Below are 25145 nucleotides of genomic sequence, written 5' to 3'. Positions count from 1 at the left end.
TGCGCTAACTGGCGCGGAAAAAAGAAGAACTGACGTCAGCGCGCGGAGGCGGCGTCTATATACTCCAGCGACGTCATCACGGCGCACGACGCCGACGACGCGGAGCCGCAGGGGTACTGCTACGCAAAAGTTTCCGGATCCAGACTGACGTCTGGGGATATTCTAAGGTAAGGAATCTAATACTAACCTGTTTCTTTCAGATGTTTGTGTTGCCTATTCTTGTCTTACTGTTAAAATAAAAAAAATTAAAAAAAATACACTTTCTGGAGTAATTGTTCATGCTTTATCAAATTTCATAAATAAATAAATAAATGTAATAAGGTCAACCGGCGCTGATCCGGATCCAGGCCTGGATCCACGGGGGGCCTGCAATGCCTGGACCGTAGGAGACCGCAGAGAAGGGTTAGGCCGCCCCACTGAGTCCGCAGGGCCCGAAGGCATGCCGACGGGTTCGGGCTGCTCAAATATGGCGTGCATCGCCTCGTAAAATTTACGAAGCTGGGCAGGAGTCACCCTGGGTCCCGGGAAGGGAGGAAATCCCAGAGTCGACTTTTCAGGTTCCGCACCCGGAGCCGCAGGAGTGGGACCGCCCGCATCCCTCGTCGCGTCAGCTGACCGACGAGGAGAAGTCAAAGAGCGACGATGCTTCTTCGACTTCCTTTTGTGCTTCAACTTACCCGACCCAGAGTGTGAAGACTTCATTGACTTGGACGAGTGGTAATGGCTCCGCGGCCGGTCCCTCGACCTCCCCCACGACCTCGAACGGCGCGGATCCGACTGCCGGCGCTCAAGCAGCTGTCGGGACCGCTCCCGCAAAGCCTTCTGGGCCATGGACTGGCAGTCAGATCGGGAAACATCCTTTACGACGAAACCTTTACAACGCGGTACCATTACCACGCAGGTTTTACAACGCAAGTCGTTACAACGACTTGCGCTGGAGGGCGCTGTAGGATAGGGAATAGTTTAATTTACTATCCAACACCTTCCCTACTATCCACGGGGGCTGGAGTTGGAATAGTAAATTAAACCATTCACTATCCAGCGCCCCCCCAACGCAAGTCGTTGTAACGACTTGCGTTGTAAGACCTGCGTGGTAACGGTACGCGTTGTAAAAGTACGCATTGTACCGTCATACATCCAGTCGGATCACGACTTGGGGTCGTGGTCGCACTCCAGGCAAAAGAGGCACACGTGGTGCGGATCCGTAACAGACATTAGTCGGGTACAGGAGCCGCATGCCTTGAATCCGGGCATCCCTCGTGCACCAGGTGTCGTAGACTTAAAAAAGACGTCGACAAATGTCGCTCAAAAAGGTCAGTCAAAAAATGACTGGAGGTACCGCTCTCTCCGGATCTGCGCTGGCTGGCATGGAAAAAGAAAGAACTGACGTAATCCCGGTGACCACGACTCCAACGACAAACGCAGAGCTGACTGACGCCACCTTCCTACGCGCAGAGGTACTGCCAACTAAAAGACTTTCCGGATCCAGTCTGACGCTTGGGCTTAATTCTAAGGTAAGGAATCTATAACTAACGTGTTTCTTTCAGATGTCCCAAAATAAGAAGAAGGAATTGTTAAACATTACAAATCAGAAATATCCATACCGTGTACTTCAATAGGTAATAATCAGGAGATACAGGGTCTGGTTTGTTAAACATCTGTTGCATTTCTCTATGACCCTGAGCAATTCACATTCCAACAACCATTATTTTGAAATTAACCTAACATAATCTGCCATACAACTACAGTTCTAAAATAAGTGCAAATTTTCCCTCAGTACAATACCAATGTATGGATCATGATTATTTTTGATGATACAAGTATAAAGTAGGCCTGGGCGAAATTTGCGTTATAGAATAATTAGCATAAATATGGATTACTCTTGTTATGCAATTTCCTGAAATGAAGCTATTACACCCTATTGTGTATTTACATACCATTCATAGTAAAAATTTACCGCAGAGGAACAGGAGATACACAAACAACATAGGGAGAGTGGCTTTTGTTTGCAGTCCTTCTGGTTCTCGCTTCATTATTTTTATTGTGCAAAATTCGTTCTCTCTTCCAACATATACGGCAGGCTGCATTTCATCTTAAAATACAGCAGCAATTGCCAGTATTGCATCTCGTGTAATTCCGCATCATTTTGCTGAACTTTCACGAAATTATGCAAAAGTGAATTATATGAATTTCACACCTAACTAGTTTAAAGCAGGAAGTAAATGAAGTAACATATTACCTGAACTACAAAGTCGCGACCTCTGAAGTCAGCAATTGTCCTGGGAAGCCTTGTCCTGCCCCACACAAACCGCAGGAAGAGAGAGCGCTCAGTGTTGGAAAAAGATTCCATCACTTCCCAAAACCACTGGATCAGTGAAGCAGTGGGCTCAACACCTTTGTATGTGGCTACAGATTTCAGAAGATGAAGTGGTATGTCAGGACTTCCACATACCTAAAAAACAAAAATTTCACAAGATCGGTATTCAACACAAAATTTCTTACAATTTTCAAATGGTGATAATGCATTTTGCAAATATGCCAGTTTTATATAGATGAACACTGGTAGTGGAAGCAAAACACTTCCCCATATGCCCCATTATGGCTCGCTATTAAGGATGTCAAAAGAACAAGCTACTTACCTTTGTTTTTTTTAATTAAATTCTTTATTCGTGATTGGACATACAAGGCAGCATAGTCTATAATCATCATACATTTAACAATCACGGTTTTCTCTTTTCATCCCAACAGCAGGTAAAACAGTAACGATATCCCGCCAACAGTTCGGATCTATGCAGTCTCCATACCTGTATTATGACACTCAGCGTGTAACATTTCTCAGCCATACAAGGTACTAAAGGAGTATACCTGCACCCTCCCGCTTTCACCCCAACTGTCCCACCCCTAACCCCCCCATCTCCTGAGCGCAAATGCCTCACTTCGGTACAATTCTCCTGGCTACAATTCTGACCACTCCAATGCAGTATTAATACATAGACAGATACATCAATCCGGCCTTTGCATGATCAAACCCCAAACGTTCGTTCATAATGCGTACCATGTGGTCCATCTCCCTGTGACAGCGCCGGCTCTAGGCCATCTAAGTCCAGCAGCATAACCTCCCAATCCATTGCCATAGGGTGTTTCCGCCTCCCAGTTTCCTCCTCTCTCCTAAGGGTGACACTCTCCACCTGACCCCATTTCACTACATCTCTCTTCCATGTCTCCACGCTAGGCGCCCTAGGAGATTTCCATCTCATGGTGAGCTCTCTAATCGCCAAGATGAGGGCTTGGTCTATAAATTTCAGCTTGGCTTTCAATGCTTTAGGGCGGTGGCGAGCTCCCACTAAGCAATATAAGGCGGTGTCTTGTACCTGCATGTGTGTAACCTCCCGCAGTATCTGGCACACTTCCCCCCAGTATCTCCTCAATAGCCGGCATGCCCAAATCATATGGAGAAGGCCCGCCTCATCTGCGCGGCACCTAGGGCAACTATGGGGGGAGTCCGGGAACATCCGATGGATCCTCTCTGGGGTCAGGTATGCTCTATGAAGAACCATGGTCTGAATAAATTTAAATTTCACATTCCGTGAAACTCTTCTAGGATGTTCGAGTATCATCTGCCACATATTATCCGCTATCTCCTCGCCAGTCTCCTGTGCCCAAGTGTCCCGTAATGTAGTGAGGGATATTGCTGTGTGCAGTCTGATTCCGGTATATAGCCATCGCACCAAGTGTCCCCCAGTCCCAGCTACTTACCTTTGGTAACACTTTTTCTGGTGGATACTCTATCTAACCACGGCTTCCTCACTGTAGAATTCTCCCCAGGTGCCAGAATGGATCCAGAAAACTTTCACCAGCAATGCTTAGTCATGCCAAAGGTGGCGTCATGAGGCTCTGGATTGACTCAATTCTGTCACAGAAGTGATGCACCTGAGCTACATGTAAGCTTAAACTCTGCGGGATGATGTCAGTTTCTTGCCTATTTCTTTCTGCACCCTCGGACGAGAGTGTGAACAAATGTTGGTATCACTGTGCAGATCCCTAACCTTTTTAGATGTTAAAAAGGTCACTTCAGAGAATGGGGAGGTGGGAGGACAGGAGGAATCTGCAGTAAGATAGAGCATCCACCAGGAAAAGAGTTACAGAAGGTAAGTAACTTGTTCTTCTGACGGATACTTCTTACTTTAAATTCCTCACCTTAGATTAGATATCAAAACAGTGCCTCCCTACATGGGGGGTCTGTGGAGTGGACTTGGACCAAAAAGTCTTTCTGGACCAAGGAGGCAAAAGTCCGTCCCATCTGAACTGGCTGTCAAGGCATTCGTGCTTCGTGAACATATGCACTGACACCCAAGTTTCAGCCTGGCAGATGCCAAGGACAGGCTCTCTACATGCCAAAAGCAGTGGTAGCAGCCTTAGCCCTGGTGGAGTAGGCTCTCAGACCTTCAGGGGCTGCTCCTTAGCCAGTGCGTAGCAGATCTTAATGAAGAGGACTATACACCTCGATAGGTTCTCTTATGCACAGCCTTCCCTTTCTTTCTTTGTCACAGAGAACCCCAAAAAAAGCTTTTTTTTTTTTTTTTTTTTTTTTTTTTAAACCTTTATTGGAAGAGAAGAAGGAAGTCAGGTAGAAGCAGTGATGAACATTCATACCCGATACCCGAGTAAAGCATACACATACACAGGTACATTTCAGCATCAGATATCAATAAGCAGTGGTCAATGTCTCGTTCAGAATGCGGTACATAAGATGACAGCAGATTAAAATCGCGCCAGAGGGCAGCGTACAATAAAGACACAATGTCCAGTGGGGGGTCCCAAAATCGTGAACAGTAATCCCGTAGAGTACAGTGCCAAAGAATCACAACGGAACAGTTAGCGCTTCCCCCGCACCCATAGCATGCTGCTCTGAAGAGCACCTATCACCCATGCCCCACCATCCACCAACCAACCTCCGTTTCTGTGATAACTAGACAACCATGCCTAGCCAACCATCTTTCCAGCAGGGCACTGGGTCAGCATATCCCATAATGGTAAATGTACCATAAAAAGTAACGCATAATGTCTGGTAAGTGGTGTGCCCCTAACCCACCCCAACTCGAACTTCACTCTCTGAGTCAGTATCTTGCACAACCCTGGTCAGTAAATAAACCTGTAGTGGACTCCAGAAATCTTTAGGCCTAGAGTGCACTGGCATCATGTCAGCATATATATATTATACTGATCCTGACAATATGTGACATCATCCAGCCACTCCTTGAATTTCGGCGCCCTGCCTCGTCCCCAACGACAGGCCACTCGTCGTTTCGCCAATAGTAAAGCCACATCTGTAAATCTACGATAAGGTGCCGGCACCTCCTTAGTGTACCCTAGCAGCATCACTATGGGATCAAATTGTACCGCCTGCTCAGTCATGACCTGCAGGGCCTCGTGAACCTGTGCCCAGTACTCATATATGGCTCCACACTCCCATGCCAAGTGTAGAAAATCAGCTCTCTCTGCCCGGCACCGAACACATCTATCGTCCTCTGCCAAGCGGAACCTGAACTTCCTGGCTGGGGTGTAGTAACAGCGCTGTATAATTTTATAATGAATAATCTTCAGACGGCAGCTAGAAGAGATATTGGCAGTCACGCCACAACAGTAAGCCCACTTCTCATCAGAAATGTCAACTCCAAGTTCAAGATTCCAATGTTCCCGCGCCCGATTTGTCGGTGCCCCTTTCTGTTTCCTAATAGTGCCGTACAGCTTGGAGACCAGATGACGTCCGTCCGACACCAACATCGTGTGTAACGGTAGAGCCACTCCCAGCTCCCTCGGGAACTCAGGCAGCAGCGTACGCAGGCCCTGTCTAAGGCGGATATAATAAAACACATCCAACGGAGAGGGTGCTGCACCCCCAAAAAATTGTTCACGAGTACAAAAGCTGCCCTCACGGAACAGACCCCCCCATGTAAGCATACCAAGTCGTTTACACATGCGTTGAAACCCTAGTTCCTGTAGCAAGGACATTGCAGGATGATAGGCCAGAGGAAGTGCCGGTGAGTAAAGGAAAGTTAGGTCTAATGCCTTCGCAATTCGTGCCCAGGCGTCTACCGTGCAAGTCACCGTGGTAGGCCGTGTATCCACATCCCAGACTTTCCCCAGCACCATACCCTCCAGCGGGAGGGGATGCGCAATCCATTGCTCAGCAGCTATCTGAGGCATAAATGGCGTGGGACGCATCCAGTTATAGGCATATTGCGCGTGGGCGCTCATATAATAGACTTCAAAATCCGGGACGTCAAACCCTCCTTTATCGTAGGGCAGTATTAAAGTAGACCATGCCAACCTCGGTTGTTTGCCTCCCCAGAACAGACGGAGCAGTTCCGAACGGAGGCGTTTAAAAAAATACGCGCCCGGGTGATAGGGAATATTCTGAAATAAGTATAAAAAGCGAGGTAATATCACCATCTTCACCAATGACGCTCTACCCGCCATAGACAAGGGCAAGGACATCCATCTGGTAACATTATCCGCTAGTTTGGTAATAGCAACGCCATAATTAAGTCTGATCGTTTCCTCCCTATCAAGGGATACCACTATGCCCAAATAGCGAATATCCGAGTCGCACCACTCCAGGGGATAATCCAGCGGGAATCTGTGAACCGCTGCAGTGAGAGGGAAAAATTGAGATTTTCGCCAATTAATATGTATGCCAGATATGCCTCCGAACGCAACGAGCTCTCGCAGCAGCGCGTTGAGATTCGCCTGCGGATCCCTCACATACAGCGTGACATCATCCGCATACAGCGATATCCCTATTTGGCGCTGATAACAATTAAACGCGCTATGTTTATGCAATTGCCGAATTCTACAGGCCAGTGGTTCTATGGCAATAGCAAATAATAGGGGAGAGAGAGGACAGCCCTGTCTGGTCCCCCTCGTTATGGAGAGTTGGGGGGAGAGGACACCATTCACAATCACTCTCGCCACAGGCTGAGCGTATAACAGCTTCACCCATGAGATAAAAATCCTAGGGAAGCCCATTCTACATAAGACGTCTATAAGGTAATTCCACTCCACCGAATCAAACGCCTTTGTGGCGTCTAGAAAAATCGCGGCCACAGGGAGATCTGGGGCTATTGTTGGGATCAAAGAGAATAAAGTTCGAAGATTATGCGAGGTCGAGCGGCCCGGTATAAAACCGGCCTGATCCGGTAGCACAATGGCGGGCATAAGCAATGTAAGACGCGCTGCCAGGACCTTCGCCAATATTTTGACATCGCAGTTTAGCAGGGACAGTGGCCGGTAGGAGTCCACGTCCGAGGGACTCTTGCCAGGCTTAAGCAAAGAAGTGATTGCCACCTCCCTCATTGACCTCGGTAGTATCCCCACCTCCAGAGACTCCTCAAAGACCTCCCTGAGAACTGGAGCCATAATATCCACATAGCATTTGTAAAACTCGGCAGGGAGCCCATCCAACCCCGTTGCCTTTCCATTATTCAAGGACATAATGGCGTCCCTGATTTCCTCCACCTCGAGGGGCCTACCAAGAAACGCCCTATGATCGTCCGACAGCCAGCATAAAGCAAGATCATCTAAGAATCCCCCATATCAAAGCTCACCCGCTTGTTGTGTAGTGTATAACTGTGTATAGTGCTGCACAAACGCCCCCTGAATCTCCTTCGCCTTCCGACAATGCCTACCGTCCTGCAGGACCAATTCCAAGACATCTGTACTAAAGCGGGGGTGTCTCGTGAGCGCAGCGAGCACCTTCCCTGGCCGCCCACCCTCGCAGTACTTCCTCGCAGTCCAATATTTCCCTCTGTGCTTGACCTCCCTCGCTGCCTCTTCCTCATATTCTGATAATTTGTCTCGAAATTGACGTCTAAGTTCGGGGTCATCACTGGTCAGCATTCTATTTTCTAGCTGCTTTAGGTCAGCCTCTAAGCCGGAAATGGTGCGAACTATAGCCTTGAGCACTCCACTACTCTTAGACATTGTGACACCACGGACCGTTACCTTAAACGCCTCCCATATCATTTCCACACTATCCACAGACCCCCTATTCCTGGGGAAAAACGCCTCAACTTCCTCTCTAAGCTCTGCCTTAAATATGGGATCCAACAGGGCGGAAGGGAACAGCCTCCAGGGGGGCCGCGGCCTACAGAGCCCCGGTATCGTCAGCACAATCTTAACCGGGCTATGATCTGAGTATGTCCTGGGGAGATGTTCTACCTCATGTATCCCTACAACAAGTCCCCTGGATAGAAAAATATAGTCCAAACGAGCCCAAGTGCGAGCATGTGCGGTGAAGTGTGTGCCCTCTTTACCACCCGGATGAGCATATCTCCAACTATCCACCAACCCCGCCTCCTCCACAATGCCCTGTAGCACATCTCTTGCATGAGTATTGTATTGGTGACTCCCATCAGATCTATCCTCCACAGCCCGCATCGCCAGGTTAAAATCACCACCCCACACAACATGCGAGGCCTCCACAGCCAAAACGTGACCCCAAAGCATAAGAAAGAAGTCAGGCGTATCAACATTTGGCGCGTAACAGTTCACAAACAGCACAGTATCCAACCCAAGCCTCCCCCACAGCATTACATACCGCCCATCCGGGTCCACCCGGACTCCCATCTCCCGAAAAGAAAGAGTTTTTTTAATCAACACAACAACACCCCGTGCATATGAGGAGTAGGATGAAAATTTCCTAACTGTGGCCCATTGCCTACCAAATTTGGGATCTGCTGTCTGTCGCAAATGTGTTTCCTGAAGGAGAGCAATTTGTATTGAATGTCTATCCAAATACTGTAGCACATTCCTACATTTCCTGGCATCATTGAGGCCACATACATTCCAGGTCAAAATCGATATCCTATCTAGTGCGGCCTCTGGCATCACTCATGCACAATGGGTACTGTAACAGAGACATCCATTCTATGCCCTTGCCTCCCCGGCAAGGAGCAACCTGATCCTGAACCAGCATACACACACCCCGCACCAAATCCACACCACCTGCATCTCCGACCTCCTCCATCCCCTGTACCTGACAACCCCCGCCTAACCCCAACCAATGACTAAAATGAAACAATCGCGCCATCAGTCCTGGCAACAACGCAAATTCAAAATACAGCGTCAAAAGTGCAAAGGCATCGTCCTCACCAATGCGACATTTACATTGTCCTCCCCTCCCCACTTGTCGATGCCAATAGTGATCAGAAGGCACGGCCCCACCCCAAGGTACTCCCACATAGGCAAGACCCCGTGTGGACCCAATAGAAGCAAGACTTTGGTCTAAAACATCATGCACAAGAAAAGCAGAACCACAAACATCAGTACTCCAACCCACAGACCCCAATAGCAATCGCACCGCAGTGGCAGTGCATCCACCCCCCTCCCACCTGACCAACCCCAACCTGCCAGGACTGCTAGCCCTCCCCCCGTCCAACCCCCCACCCACCCAACAGAACATTAGCATTAGTAACATCCACAAGAGTGGGGTATACCCTCCGGGGCGTAGTCTAGAGGTGCACAGAACCACCCCCTCACACCACGCCATGAGTCCCCTCATAGACAGTGTGTATGGCCCAGGCGCAGGGGGGGGTGGGTGCCTGGAGCATATTACCCTCGTCAACCAACGTTCCTCCAATAGCCCTCAGCAGCAACCAGTCGTCTGAGTCCGCTATTCCGCACATTAAGTTCCAACAGTACAAAGCGTAGAAACAAATAGGCAGTCGAGTTGGCCATCGCAGTACCAGCCCAAAAAGTACAAAGCACAGCGACCAGCTATGCAGTGAGTAGGATCAAACCGCCTCATCCGCCGAATGTGAGTCCTCCTGTCCGCCTTCATCACGTCGATGGTCCGCAGCACGTTCCCGTCTGAGGCGCTTCACGAAATCCTCCGCATGTTGCGGATTGGTAAAGAAATGCTGTTTCGCCTGATGCGTCACTCTCAGCTTCGCGGGATATAACAGAGCATAGTCCACCTGTAGCTCTCTAAGTTTCTTCTTGACAGCACGAAATTTGCGCCGCTGCTCCTGTACCATCGGCGTGAAGTCTGGGTATATGGTGAAGTTGACCCCGTCATAGGAGAGTGTACGGGCAGCCCGAAGGGCCGCGTCCCGGTCCCGATAGTTCAGGAGGCGCGCAATGATAGGGCGCGGTGGGGTACCTGTGGCCGGCCTCGGCCCGAGGGATCGGTGCGCCCGCTCCACAATAAACTGGGTAGAAAACGCCTCCGCACCAATCGCACCCAGTAGGATTTTCTCCACATAGGCCTCCATTTTCCCCACATTTGTCGTCTCCGGTACGCCCACCACGCGTATATTGTTGCGCCGACTTCTGGCCTCCAACTCCTCATTCTTAGCAGCTATCACCCGCAGGATATTGTCCATTCTCGCCAGCTGTGTCGTGTGAGTAGCGGCAGTATCATCATGGTCCGAAATACGCTGCTCCGCCGCAGTTATGCGTTCCTCATGCACATCCAGCTTCTGCACCACCGCGTCCATCCGCGAAGACAGTTTATCCACTTTGTCAACGATGGTGGCAAACCCCTGCCTCATTTCCTGCATCATTTGTTGAAAGTCTGGAGTAACAGGTGGCGGAGTAGCATCCGTGACAGGTGGGGGGGGACTTAGAGCTCCCAGAATCCTGTGCAAGGCGTGTACCCCTCCTGGCCGCCATTGAATCAAAGGACAATTTAGGTTGTTTATTGTCCGGCTTGCCCATGGCACAGCGCCCACAGTCCGTCTCAGCACTCACTGGGGGCAATAATGAAAGTCGAAGCAATCACCAATCGCCCCACAACGCTATCCACAAGTCAAGTCTGCAGTACCTCAGCCGATGTGATACAGCACACCGATGCCCCAGAGTAGGCCACAGCTCCCAGGCCCTATCACTGTTCAGACGTGTCTTATAGGCCGCAGCACATTCCAGGGCCACCACGATCGGGCACAGCCCAAGTATCAGTGGGGTACTTTCACGTCCGCACTACTTAACGCACAGTGCGGTATCACCAGCCACAGAGCTCCAGAGGCAGACAGGCGGCACAGCAAACCCTCACCCCAGTCTGTGCCAGAAGCAAAATGCAGGTCACAGCAGTGCCCTCAACAGTGGTGCCCAGTCCCCAAACATCGTGTACAGTAGGGCAGGCAGGCGGCAACAGTGATGGATAATGGAAATGTTAATGATAGGCACACCGTAATGGCACAGCGCACCTAAATCCTCGCTGCACAGACCCAGATCACCGCCAGCAACAGGACACGCATAATAGACCGCCCACCGCCGAAGGCCGTCTCCTCATGTGCACGGGTCCGGTGTCACCAATGGCGCCAAGAGACACCCAGGCAGTAAGGCAGCAATGCGCCCGGAGGGCGTCCACAGCACAGCTCACCTCCAGTAGCAGAGAACCTATGCAGGGAATGCTCGCTGGCAGATGGGGGCACGAGCAGGTGGAGGAACCCCGCCTCACCCGCCCTTGTGATGGCCGTCTCCAATCCCGGCCGCCAGTCCAGAGGGAGCGAAGTCTCCCCGCAGCCCAGGAGTCCCCCACACTTCACCTCACAGCCCCAACGGTACCTGGGCAGGGTCGAAGCGCCAAGGTCAGTGTCCAGCTGCGGGACCCGCAGCGGAGCAGCACATCAGGAAACCACTCCGTGGGACGTGCCTCTCGGCCTGCACACCACTTGTCACGCCGCAGGCTCACGTAGGAACGAGGGCCGGTCAGCAGGTCAATCCACCTCCAGAGCGTCTCCCGGGGATAGCTTCAATCTCGCACAACTCCGGCCAGGAAGCACCCACGCACACGAAACTCGGACCGAGTGAGTATCTCGTCCACACCACCAAGGATCCGGGGCCAAAAAGGAACGGGGCGACGGCAAAAGAGGATAAATGGCCGGATCAGTTCTCCAGGCTGCAGGAGCCTCACAGCAGTGCGGCCATGCTGCAAGTGCGCCCTCTAGCGCCCCCCAACCCCACAAAAAGCTAATCGTCCACACGATGTTCCTAAGTTTGATCAATAATACATCTTAAAGCCCTTTTGGGGTCCAGTATAATTTTTGTGGGGCACGGATGGGCAAAGAAAGTAGGCAGGGTGAAAGATTACCCAACATGGAAAGGAGTCACAGCTTAAGCTAAGAAGGCCACCTGGGTTCTCCACTCAGTTTGTCTGAAAAAAGGTGGTGTAGGGCTGGTGCACCAACAGCACCTGAAGCTCACTGACACTATGAGCTGAAATATTTGCAATGAGTAAGATAGTCTGCAAAGTCAAGAAATGCAGCAAACAGCTTTGCATTGGCTCAAAGAGCGTGCACATGAGGAACGTTGATTAAATTACTTACCTTTGGTAACATGGTTTCTGGTTGATACTCTAGCAGCAGATTCCTCACCTTCAGGATATTCCGCAGGAACAAGACTGGATTAGCAGCTGTGCATCGGCTGAGAGAGAGTGTATATATGAGAAACCTCAAGACCCAGTTAACGTCCCAAAATGGCATCACAAACAAGTTGGGAGGGAATGTGAATATTAAACATTTTATAATCTGCATCACAACAGGTGATTTGAACAAAAACGGTTGGTCGGCAAATGCAAAAAGGCTGAAAGGGCTAACAAATAACCCATAATTGTGCCCTATGCAAGGCCCAAAGACAAAACAAACAATAAAATATGCCACAGTTTGGCATGCAATGGGCCCGTTTTGCAGACTACACACCACGTCCCAAGACATTCCCAGGGCCTGGTGTATATGGGCTTCATAGATGGATGCTTGACAGCAAAGATGATATCCACAATCTCAGGTGGTAGATTGAATGCTCGTACTTCCTGCATGGAGATGTAGACTGGGCAGGTTTAGATGCATGACCCTAATCTTGCGACATAAGATCCTCCAGGAATGGAAACTGATTTGGGAGACAGCTGCTTGTGTAGACACGTTCTGGGTACCACACACTCCAGACCCAATCCAAAGGCACTGGGATGACTTGGGTATAGTGCCACCCAATTAGGGAAGGAGAGGCAACAGCGAGAATAACGACAGGAGTCTTGTGTCCACTCCAGCAGGAACGCATCTCCTAGCAAGAGTTTTTGCAGGACCTCCAATGTGTTTTGACACTGTGTGTTTAACAGTTGGAAAAAGATCAGCCTGTATCCCTCCACTGTCGAAAGATGCTCTGTGCCAACTTTGAATTCAGACACCACTTGTGATTCACCATGCGTCGCCAGCTGAGGTAATCTGTTCTGGCTTTTAAGAATCTCACGACATGGTTCACAATCAGTGTAAGCCCTGACTCTCCATCCAGCTCCAGAAGCGTAGAGCCTCTTGGCACAGGACCCACAACCCCAATTTGCCTTGTTTGTTGCAATACCACATGGTGGCGGTGTTATCCGTGCAAGCATGTACCCATTTCCCCTTGATGGATGTCAGGAAGACCTTCAGCGGCAGACCAATGACCCTCAAATCCAATAGATAAATATTGAGCTAAGTTTCCACCGGAGACTTCTAATCTCTACCTTCCCCAGATGACGTCCCCAACCCAACAGTGGTACAATCATCCCAACCCAACAGTGCTACAATCATCCCTACAGTCGGCTCTGGGTGGAGAATGTAGAGAGGTCTGCTGCTGGACCAACAGCCACCCCTGAAGATTGCCAAGTAGTCACTCCAGTAAGCTGAATGGTATCGAACAGTTTGCCTCGGTGCTGGACCCACTGGGACTTTAGATTCCACTGCAGAACCTGCATCTGCCACCTGGCATAGCCGGGGAGAATGATGCAGGAGGCTAACAGGCTAAAACCCTCACGGCTGCTCTCACTAAGATCAAGGACAGAGGCTGAAACATCAAGTTCGTAGCCTAACTGTCCTGGACTCATTGCAGCGGAGGGAAGGTCTTAAACTGCACTGTGTACAAGACAGCTCCTGCAAAAGGAAGCTTCTGTGAAGGAGTCCGGTGTGATTTTGGCTCAGTCCTGAACCTCAATGATATCAGTAGGTTTGCCATTGTCTGGAGATGGCCTATGATCTACTGTGGCAAGCCCACCTGCAAAAGCCAGTACGTCACTCCCACTAGAGTACCCTTGAATTTCTTGAACGCGCGAGGTAACTTTCTGGGTGATGGTAGGCGCTTTTCGAAATTTGAGCCGAAAAGATAATGGAGTCTCTGATGGCACATCCCCCCCCCAGTAGAGTTGTAGGATCATAGTCAAGATGTATGGCATTTCATAGTGTGCCATCGGTCAGGATCAGGCTGAAATCAGTTTGGGATCAGAACCAGCACAGGGTCCTCCTCCTGCGGTGGTGCCAGAATCGATGAGGGAGGCACCGGTGTAGTTGTGGACCAGGGGTGATAGTATGTACAATTTGAAGCCTATGACAGGTCCAAATGAATCAGACTGCGCTGAGGATGGATCCTCTGGCAGTATTCTTACTGAGGGCCCCTGCTGATGCTAGGGGCCTGAAGGCTTTCCAGAGGGAGCCAGAAGAAAGCCAAATATGTATATTATTGCATCCTTAAATGCGTCGATTTGCTTCAGCACCCATGGTCCGGGGTATTCAGGGCCCACTGGGACCAACTGTGAAATCGGCTCCACAACCGGAGACCTGAAAAGAGACTAACACTGTGACTCGCTTTCACTTTAGATAGAGAGTTGTGGGATGGGGTGGAGTTCTGCTTCATTTTCTTGTGCCTGTGTTTGGACTTTGATTTGGACTTACCAGAGGACTTTAACCACAACGCTGACCTCTTTCCGGAACGATTCAGAGCCATCAACTTGGAGCTGGAGCGAGACTTAAACGAGGCCCATGACTACTACTTGTGTTTGGCGACATACAGCTTTGCTTTTTGGTCTCAGATTGCCTTCAGGTGCATAAGGTCACACTTTCAAGGCGTGTCCCGACCCTAAGCCAAACCTCATTCCATGACCAAAATATGGTTTCTACAGTCGCCGCATGGTTTGAAACTTGACGAAATTGGGATTGGAGCTCTGTGTCTGTATCAGAAGGCGCAAAAAGAAAGGAACTGACAACAGCATGGATGGCTGGCACTTATATGTGGCTCAACGGCGTCACTTCCAAGGTAGAACACAGTCAATGCAGAGATCTACTGAGAGCATTGACTGGTGAAGGTCAGCTGCCTGGGGAGTATTCCAAGGTGATGAATCTCTGGTTAGAAGTATTCATCAAAAGAACTATACACATCCGGCAGTGATGTAAGCGATGATGTCATTAAACATATCATTTGTAATGCCATATATAAGGTTATAAGCAGTGCATGATGGTGATGCAACTTATGGTTAGTTTACTTGCCATTAAATGGTGAATTTCAATGGGTTTTAGGTTTTGACCTTAACTTCACTGAAACCTTTGTTTATTTCATTTAATTTTTTGATCATACACCACATTAGACTGTTCCTTACTCGTAGCCTCCTATTTACGGCCAAAAACCACAGCGATCAGTTGTGCACAACAGGGATTGACCATAGGGCATAGCCTTCGGCTAGGTCACATGCCAATCCTCTGTGGTCACTAAATTCTGCTGCTCAAGGTCTTTGGCTATGCTCAGCTTGTGGTTGGCCGCTGGCCAACTGTGGACGGTAAACCTTGCTATGCAAGACCAAAGACCGGGTGCAGTAGGAGCTGGCCCCAGGGCATAGCTGACTCCAAGTTATGCACTCAACTTGTTGTGGCTAGCCAATTAGAGCTTTAATGTACAACTAAACAAGTTACTTACCTTCGGTAACGATAAAGCTGTAAGAGACATATATTAGTTATAGATTCCTTACCTTAAAATTACCCCCAGACGTCAGACTGGATCCGGAGAATTTTTCTTCAGTAGTACCCCTGCTTGTCGGTAGGTTGCGTCTGTTGACTTTATGTTCATGATCGCCAGAATGACATTGCGGTATCTACTTAGCTGCAGCCCTGGCATGCAGACGTCAGTTCTTTACACAACATTACACGCCAGAAGTGCAGACCCATACCAAGACACTGGCAAATGGTGCACAAAACTAGGGCCCTGAAAGGGAGTCCCTCACTCTAGAAGTCAGTTCACAGAACGGGGAGGATGGGTGGGGCGGTAAGGAATCTATAATTAATATACATCTCTTACAGATATATTGTTACTGAAGGTAAGTAACTTGTTCATCTCAAAGACACTGTTAGTTATAGATTCCTTACCTTAGAAAAGATACCCCAGCAATACCAACCCCGGAGGTGGGTCTGTAAATCAAGTTTACACCAGCAAGTCCTACAGAACTGAACGGCCAAAGAAGCTGTTTCTCCAGACTTCACTATCCAAGCAGTAATGTTTAGTCAACGTGTGCAGTGATGCCCACGTGGCTGCCTGGCAGAAGTCACTGAGGGGGGACTCCACGTCCCAAAGCAGTAGTGGCTGCCATCGCCCGAGTGGAATAGGCGCTCACCCTCCTTGAGGCTCCTTCTTCGCCAAGGAATAACAGATTTTAATGCAAAGAACGACCCATCGACAGATGGTTCATTTTTGGATGGCCTGACCTTTCTTGGCACCCGCATAGCCAACAAAGAGTTGATCATTCACTCGGAATTGTTATGTGCGATTTAGATCAAATGATAGCACACGTTTTGGATCCAGGCAGTGGAGCCTCTCCTCCTCTTTAGAAGGATGCGGGGGCGGGAATAAGGTGGGCAAAGTGGTGGTCTGTCCTATGTGAAAAGAGGAAACCACTTTGGGAAGAAAAGGTCTAGTTCGAAGGACAACCTTGTACGGATGAACAGCAAGGAAAGTAGGTTTTGAAGAAAGAGCCTGAAGCTCACTCACCCTGCGAGCAGTAGTGATGGCAACCAGAAAAACAGTCTTTAAGGTGAAGAGTCTGAGAGAACAAATATGTAGTGGCTCAAAAGGTGCACACATAAGGTAAGTTAAGACAAGATTCAAGTCCCACTAGGGCATTACAAAAGGAATAGGAGGAAAGAGGTGAGTAATGCCCTTAAGAAATCTATTTACAATAGAGGACTTGAAAAGAGAAGGCTGATCAGGAAGGCAAAGAAAGGCTGACGTGGCCGAGAGATAGCCTTTAGGGTGCCCAGAGCAGAGGGTGCCCTGCTGGGCCAAAGAAAGAATGAAGAGGAGAACCTCTGAAAGAGGGGCAGAAAGAGGATCCACAGCCCTTGCTATGCACAATGCCACAAATGTGTTGCATCTACAGGTGTTTACCATTTTAGTGGAGGAAGCCTGGCTCCCAACATGACATTACAGACTTCGGGAGGAAGGTCAAAAGCTGTCAACTGTCGCAGCTTAATCTCCTTGCAAGTAGGTGGAGGCTGGACAGGTTCGGGTGGAGGACTGTGCCCTGTTGCTGCGACAGAAGATCCTCCCAAAGAGGCAGTCGGATCGAAGGATCGATGGCCATGTTCAAGAGCTCGGGATACCAGACTCTTCGTGCCCAATCCGGAGCCACAAGAATGACTTGGGCCTGGTCACGCTTAGTCTTCTTCAGCACTCTGAGCATAAGTGGTATAGGCAGAAAGGTGTATAGAAGATCGCAATTCCACTTGTGACAAAAAGCGTCACCAAGCAAGTGGCGCCTTGGAAATTCCAAAATCAAAAATCAACAAGAGGACACTGTTTGTCAGAAGCATGGACGGGGCAGGTACTCTGCAGCACACACCCAAAGTCCTCTCTCGAGAAGGTGTGGATGTCCACTGCCTCTAGACAATGGAGTAATTCTCCTGTTAGTGTTGGATATTCTTCAGGAGCATTTGCAACCTTGCGCCACCCTGTATGGGTTACAGGATGTGGGCTCGCCCTGAATGATTATGAGGGTATCCTTCAGGAGCATTTGCAACCTTGCGCCACCCTGTATGGGTTACAGGATGTGGGCTCTCCCTGAATTACTATGAGGGTCTCTGTTTTTAATCACCTATTTCACGTGCATCTCACTACACCTTCGTTTTTGATCCTGAAGAAGCGCCAATGACCTTTGAGGCGACAGAGGTGCGAAACATGTTGGTCTACTACAGGCATATTATGCCTGTTGGGGTAATGTTTCACTAATGGGGTTCTAATTTTATATGGGCATGACTCCCGTTTTATTCTCTAGTTGAGTAACCCCTTTTTCACTCACTCTGCAAGGGCTTACCACCCTTCACATTGGACCCACACACCCGCAGGCACCATCCAGCATTTTCTAAAAAGATCTCTGCTAAAGTGACCCTTCAGGGGACCCGTTGGGCATTGCAGCACTCAGCCTGACGAGGATCAAAATACCCGATGATGAAGCATGACACCCTCCGGGGTGTGTGAGGGCAACAGGAGGGAAGACATGTTTTTCCTCCTCACTAGGAGGGTACTTTCCCATACCTAGGTCCTTTCCTTCCTTTTTCTCTTTGGTTAGGGTACACGGGCAACACTGCGTACCCCTCCCTAGGAAGTGTCCTCTTGTTGATTTAAGTATCTCTTGAGGAGCATGAACTCTGGACCTTAATTCACTCCTCGGTTCCCCCTTCTTTTATTGGTATAGCCTTGGAAATTCCAACATGCAGAATTGCTGACATTTCGCAGTCTCTTCAGTGGCGAACAGATCTAACCAAGGCTCTGCCTACTGCTGAAAGAAACCTTGCACCACCTCTGTGGGAACACTCCTTTCGTGATTCATCACGCACCGGCGGCTGAGATCGTCCACCCTGTCGTTGGGAACCTGCCAGGTGCTGAACCACCAAGGACATGCCCTGATGTTCCAGCCATGTCCAGAGGGGGAGAGCCTCTTGACATAGGGTCCACAACCTCACCCGCCCTGTTTGTTGCAGTACTAGTTTGTTGTCCGTGAACACCTGCACTACTTTTTCTTTGACAGAAGGAACAAATGCTTTTAGTGCAAGACGGATCGCCCCGAGCTCCAGCAGGTTGATATGGAGCCCAGACTCCGCTGGAGACCAGAGGCTCTTGATCTCCGCCTCTCCCATGTGGCCGCCCCATCCCAGAAGGGACACATCTGTCACTACTATGAGGTCTGGCTGGGGAAGAGATAGGGATCTGCTGTTGACTCAATTCTGGTTCAGTAGCCACAACTGCAATTGATGTGCAGTGCCCTCTGAGATCTGGATGACATCTAAAAGACTCCCCTGATGCTGTGCCCACTGGAACTTCAGGTCCCACTGCAGAGCCCGCATATGTCACCTGGCATGGTCCACCAGCAAGATGCAGGAGGCCATTAGGCCCAGCACCCTCAGGGTCTTTCTCAGCGAAATCTGGGATAGAGGCTGAATAAACGGTATCATAGCCTGGATATCCCGTACTCGCTGCTCGGGAGGATAAGTCTGAAACTGCACTGTATCCAGAACTGCTCTGATGAAAAGGAGCTTCTGGGAGGGAATCAGGTGTGACTTCGGCACATTGATAGTAAACCGCTGTGAGTGCTGAAGGTCCGTTGTAGTCTGGAGGTGGGAGACGACAGCCTGGGGCGAACTCGCCTTTAACAGGCAGTTGTCAAGATAGGGGAAGACTGGAACACCTGATCTGCGCAGATGAGCTGCGACCACGGCCATCACTTTAGTAACCACCCAAGGAGCGCTGGTAAGGCCAAAGGGGAGTACGGTAAACTTAACATGCTTGTGGCCGACTGTGAGCTGTAGGTAACATCTTTGGGCCGGCAGGACTGGGATATGAAAATAGGCATCCTGCGAGTCCAACGCTACCATCCAGAACTGATGTCAGCACGCAGGGGCGGAGTCTAAGTAGTTACTGCAACGTCATTCCCGCTATCACGACGCCAATAACGGACGCGGAGTCGCCCAACGCCACCTTCCGACACACAGGGGTACTACTGAAGACAAATTCTCCATATTCCGTCTGACACCTGGGGATAATTCTAAGGTAAGGAATCTATAACCAATAGTCTCTTTCAGATACGCTTTTATCATTTAACATATTTTTCAGGAATCGCAAATCCCATAACTATTAAGACTAGGATTCTTGAATCCAGCACAGAATCACTAGGGTGAGCTGCAGTCAAATGCGACAAACAGGTTGTGGTAAAATAAAAGTCCTGTTGCCAAAATGATTAATATTCACCTGTACATTTCTGTTCACATGCTGACAATAATGAGTTGTCAAGTGGTGCTACAGGCAATCTTAACAAACTGAACATTTATAAAGGTATAGATTTCCAAACGTTCAATGAAAATTCTGAGACGTGTTACATTGTCGAAGAGTGTATAAGCTATGAATGACTCATTTCATTCATTTTCATTTCAAGCTTTATTCGACTATTAAAAACAATCACAAAAGCGTACAATAAAACACAATACAAACATAAGAATAAAAACAAAAGCTCAGCAATGAAAAGATTACGGGAAGTTAAAACACCAGACTTTTCCTGTGAGAAATGGCTTTGAGTAAAAAAGTAGCAGTAAAAAAACAGATGTCTGCAGAGTCAAGTGCAAATAACAATTCCATGGCTTGGGTTATAGTATACACTGAAAATCTTAAAAACATAGGTCTAAGATAGAGACGGCGAAGATGCATATAAAGTGGGCAAATAAGCAAGAAATGCAGAGTACTTTGCCTAGTCTGACAGTCACAGGGACAAGGGGAATGGCTATGATGTTTCATCTCAGGGAAGGCAACTAAGTTATGAACAATACCAAGTCTGAATCGTGTCAGAACAAACTGATGGGACTGTTTAGTTATGGATTTTAGATACAAAGGCATGCCCTTTACTTCTGGATTAATGGTATGATAGAATACATAGGTGGACATGGCAATACTCTTTAACCTACGCATATCAGACTTAGTTTGGATGAAAACATCTTTAAGTTCCTTTTTTGATAAGGTAACGACACAATAAGGATCCTTAAGGATGTCAAGGTTAAATACATCACCAAAGGTGGAAGAGACATAACTTAGCCAAGGAATCTTAAGGGCTTTGTCCAACTTCAAACAATCGGTGATAATTTTCCTAGAAAAAGTAGTCTCTTCTTTTGCCCAAGTTGACCTCCATACCATAAGAGGTCTTAATCCCATCAGATCAGTCAGATAATTCAAACAGACCTCACTATGGCACAATACAGTAGGTGCCGAAGGAGGTAGGCACAGCAATCTTCTAAGAAACCCATTCTCGGTATTTTGCAATACCCTATGCTGACTATAACCCCAAATACCAGAGCCGTACAGAGCAATAGACGCACATCTATGCCTGTAAATGTCTACCATATCAGGTATACGGCGGCTCCCTAGTTTTGCAGCAAAGCGAAAAATACCAGATGAGCTTTTGGCCATTCTACCATTAACATTTGAGATCTCCTGGGACCAAGTCCCCTTATTATTAAAGGTAACACCGAGGTAGCAGAACCTATCCACTACCTCAATATTATGATTGTTAAAATGGAACGGCATGACAGACTTCACCCTTTTACCACAGGCCATAATAAAAGTCTTGGTGTTATTAATTTTTAATTTCTTCTCATTAATAAATTATAAAAAGTATTCATTAATTTCTGTAGCCCATTAGGAGTACGCGAGAGGAGCACCGTATCGTCGGCATAAAGCAGAACTGGTACGGGAAGTCCACCAACCTGTGGGGAATCTGCCTGGACCTTCTTAAGTTCAGATTCCATAGAATTGATAAAAAGGGAAAATAACAGGGGGGCCAGTACACAGCCCTGCCTTATGCCTGACTTAACCTTGATTTTCTCAGTACATTTACCCGACGAACCAAAGCGTATCTGGGCCGACAGCTTATTATAGAGGCGAGCCAGAAAGTGGATGATTGCCGGAGGGGTGCCCATGGCCAATAAAGTGGACCACAAAAGTTTATGGTCCACAAGGTCGAAGGCGCTCGTAAGATCGGCAAAACAGAGAAATAGGGAACCTTGTTTCGCTCTCGTGTATTTCCCTATGAGGAGGTCAAGATTGAGGCACTGCTCCGTTGTCCCCAGACCTTTGCGGAAACCAAATTGGGATTCAGCCATGATATTGTTTTCCTCTACCCACTCCTCCAGCCTTACCAGGAGAACCCTACTCATAATCTTCAGGGAGGAATCAAGGAGGGAGATAGGGCGGTAGTTCTTTGCCTCGCCTCTATCTCCCTTTTTATAAATGGGTAGAATTAGGGATTCACTCCAAGTGGGAGGGGTATTCTCCAGGACTGATGCATTAAACACCTGGGTCAGGAGTGGGCACCAGAGAGTGGGGTTAGATTTATACAGGTCGACCGGGACCCCATCGGGTCCCGGTGCCTTTCCTCCTTTGCTCTGACTTAGGGAAGTAACCACCTCTGATAGGGTAATATCCAAAGGTATCCCTGTTTCAGACGTCGGGATAGTAGGGCCGACAGAATCTCCCCCGGATGGGTTAAAAATACCAGAAAAATGGGAAACCCAATTGGCTTCACTGACCTGCGCTGACAATTTAGGAAACTCGTCATTGGCAAGGAAAGGGCTATTAATCGTGGACCAAAAAAGCCTACTATCCCGTAACACCGAAGCTTGGTTCAGGGCATCCCAGGCAAGTTCCCTGAGTTCCTGCTTCCTACGAACAAGATTGCATTTGTAGGTAAGCCTAAGTAATTTGACGGCCTCCCTGTCTCTCTGGAGTTTAGTTAAGGCCAGCTTAAGTTCCCTCAGGGATTGAGTACATAGGCTATCAAACCAACCCACATTTTGGTTTCTAATTCGGGCTTTAGTAATGGTAAGGCACCTTTTTACAGCAATACCCAGTGCCACAAAATTAGTTATGATGCACCCGTTAAGGGCCTCAGGGTGAAGGCAACTATACATTTCAGCAATCCCCTCTTTTATAATTTTAGCTTGCAACTTTTCGGAATTATCCAGGTTCCACTTAATACGGAATCCATTCTGTCTACATGGGGTAACATCTTCTATTACCAGATATTCTTGGCAGAAAACCGCCATGCAGGGATAAGCATGGTGATCGCATGGTGGTCACTACCTCCAAAGTCAGTGACAACAGGAACCGTACATTGTGGAGTAAGATGCGTGGAAACCAGTAAATGGTCAATGGCAGAAGACGAGCTGGGTCCTACAAAAGTTGGGACGGACTTACCATCCGCATCTAAGGCCGGGGGATGGATCATAAGATCCAGGTTCAACACGAGAGAATTAAGGGAGTCACCATGGGGAGTATGTACAAAATGTGCTCTGTTTTCCCCGTTATCCCCATCATATCCACAAATTCTAGTAAAGGAGTATGGGAAGGTACGGAGGTTAAAATCCCCACCCCAAATGATATCATTTGGTTTACTGATATCATTACGCATGTTCCTCAAAATAGGGCCCAGCTCCTCTGCCACTGAGGTATCTGAGGCATTAAATAAATTGTTATAATGGTTGACCACCACTAAAACATGGCCATTGGAATGTTCTAGAGTTAGAATTTGGGAATGATGTCCCACAGGGAGGTGGGAAATCAAACATACTGGGAGTTTAACTGATGTAAAAATCACTAACCCCCCTTTAGCCCTACCCATACCTGACCTTATTGCCTGGTTATTGTAAGACACAAACCCATCTAGTTTAATATCAGCAGTTGCCCAGGTCTCTTGCAAGCATAGAATATCAAAGTCAGTGAGGATCTCATTCCACCCCAGAGATGCCGCTTGCCTACTCCACCCTGCAACATTCCAGCTAACAAACTTCAAACCAGGAGAACAAGAAGGGGGTTGAATAGGCGCTGGTGCCGTAGTAATTAAAACATTATTAACAGATAGAGGGTCCAACAAGACTGGGTAAGCCATGGGAATTATCGGGGCAGTTTGAGACATTACAAGATCCTGGACAGGGGTAAGGCTACTGTCGGACATTACCGTAGGCTCTTTAACAAAGGAGGAAATAATGGGGTCAACAGCAGTGGGCAGTCAATCAACACCATTGAGGCCACTCAAACAATTAAAACGATTATAATTATGGAATGGTGTCATAGGTGGTTGGAAAACAGGTTGGGCTGAATACCCACAAAATGTACCCCTCCGATCAACCCTTGAATGACTCAAAAACGGTTTGAGTCGTACAATGGTTGTAAGAGTTGTTGTAATTGCGTATGCTATTCTGTTCATTTTAAGAATATGTGCAAGGTATTTTTACAACAAAGCCTGATCAGTGGCTGAAGCATAGATGTGAAGCCGTTGACTTAAAATTCTTTCAGACTGGGTATGTACATCATATTAAGTGAAATAATGACCAAACACTCTTGAACAGTATTAAAGGTTTAATAAATCACTGATTGCAATGTGTACAGAAACATTATTTTCCTTATGCACCTGAATACCAGTAAAAAAAAAAAAAAAAGAATATTTTCAAGTTTCATTTATATTTGAAGCGATTTGCGATGTGATGTTATTTAACAGATCAGGAGTGATGTAATATGTGAGGTCATAAGCAGTCCATGGCAGGGGCGCAAGTTGTAGTTAGTTCACTGAGCTATAACCGGCGAATTTCAGAGTTTTTTGTTTTGTTTTAAGTGTTCGTTTGTAACTTATTACAAAACCTAAATGTAATGGGATTTAACCTTTGTATGTGTGTATATATATATATATATATATGTATATATATATATATATATATATTCACTGAAAAAACCCATAGTTTTCAGGCAGGTAGTAGTTAGGAATCATCATTTAAAAAAACCTTAGAAATTCATTGAAAAAAACCATAGGTTTCAGGGGTGTTATAGTTAGCTGGACATTTTACTCATCCAAAACCATTGAAATTCCTCCGTTATAGTTAGTTGCACTAACAGTAACTCTCGCGTCCACAATCCACTGGTGATGATGTCGCATATTACATCATTCATGACATGGTCAGGGATGTCATCAGTGATGCCACTGACCATCTACAGTGCGGACAGCAGGGCTCACAACTTTAATTCAGCTTTGAATCTATCCTACGGAAAGCATGACATTTACCCTTGATTTTTTTTATGTCCTCAGATTTTGTTAAAGGATACGACAAAAATAATTTCTTGATGTTAGTGATGACTACTGACTTCGATCTGTATAATCAAAAGGAGGGGGGAGGCAGAGTAAGAATCCTTTCAGTCTCCGTAGTATAAAAGAATAAAAGGTTTATTGACCTGATTCTTCATGAGGTTAAGGCTTCATTGTACCTTATTTAAATCAAGAAATTGCTTCTTCGGGGAGTTAGGCTGGACGAGAGAGGTCTCACTTAGTT

General features: G+C 47.8%; 1 protein-coding gene across 1 annotated transcript in view; it reads right to left on the bottom strand.

Annotated features, from left to right (window-relative positions):
- The window catches only part of HERC2 (HECT and RLD domain containing E3 ubiquitin protein ligase 2), a 1611099-nt gene that overhangs the window by 70534 nt on the left and 1515420 nt on the right, over nucleotides 1-25145 (bottom strand). The window contains 1 exon segment of the mRNA XM_078658234.1: nucleotides 2240-2452. Coding sequence (XP_078514360.1) covers nucleotides 2240-2452 — 213 coding nt within the window.

Source organism: Lissotriton helveticus, chromosome 8 (assembly GCF_964261635.1).
Source record: "Lissotriton helveticus chromosome 8, aLisHel1.1, whole genome shotgun sequence".
Taxonomy (NCBI): Eukaryota; Metazoa; Chordata; class Amphibia; order Caudata; family Salamandridae; genus Lissotriton; species Lissotriton helveticus.
The sequence above is the reverse complement of the archived record's forward strand: the minus strand, read 5'-3'. Positions and strand labels throughout refer to the sequence as shown.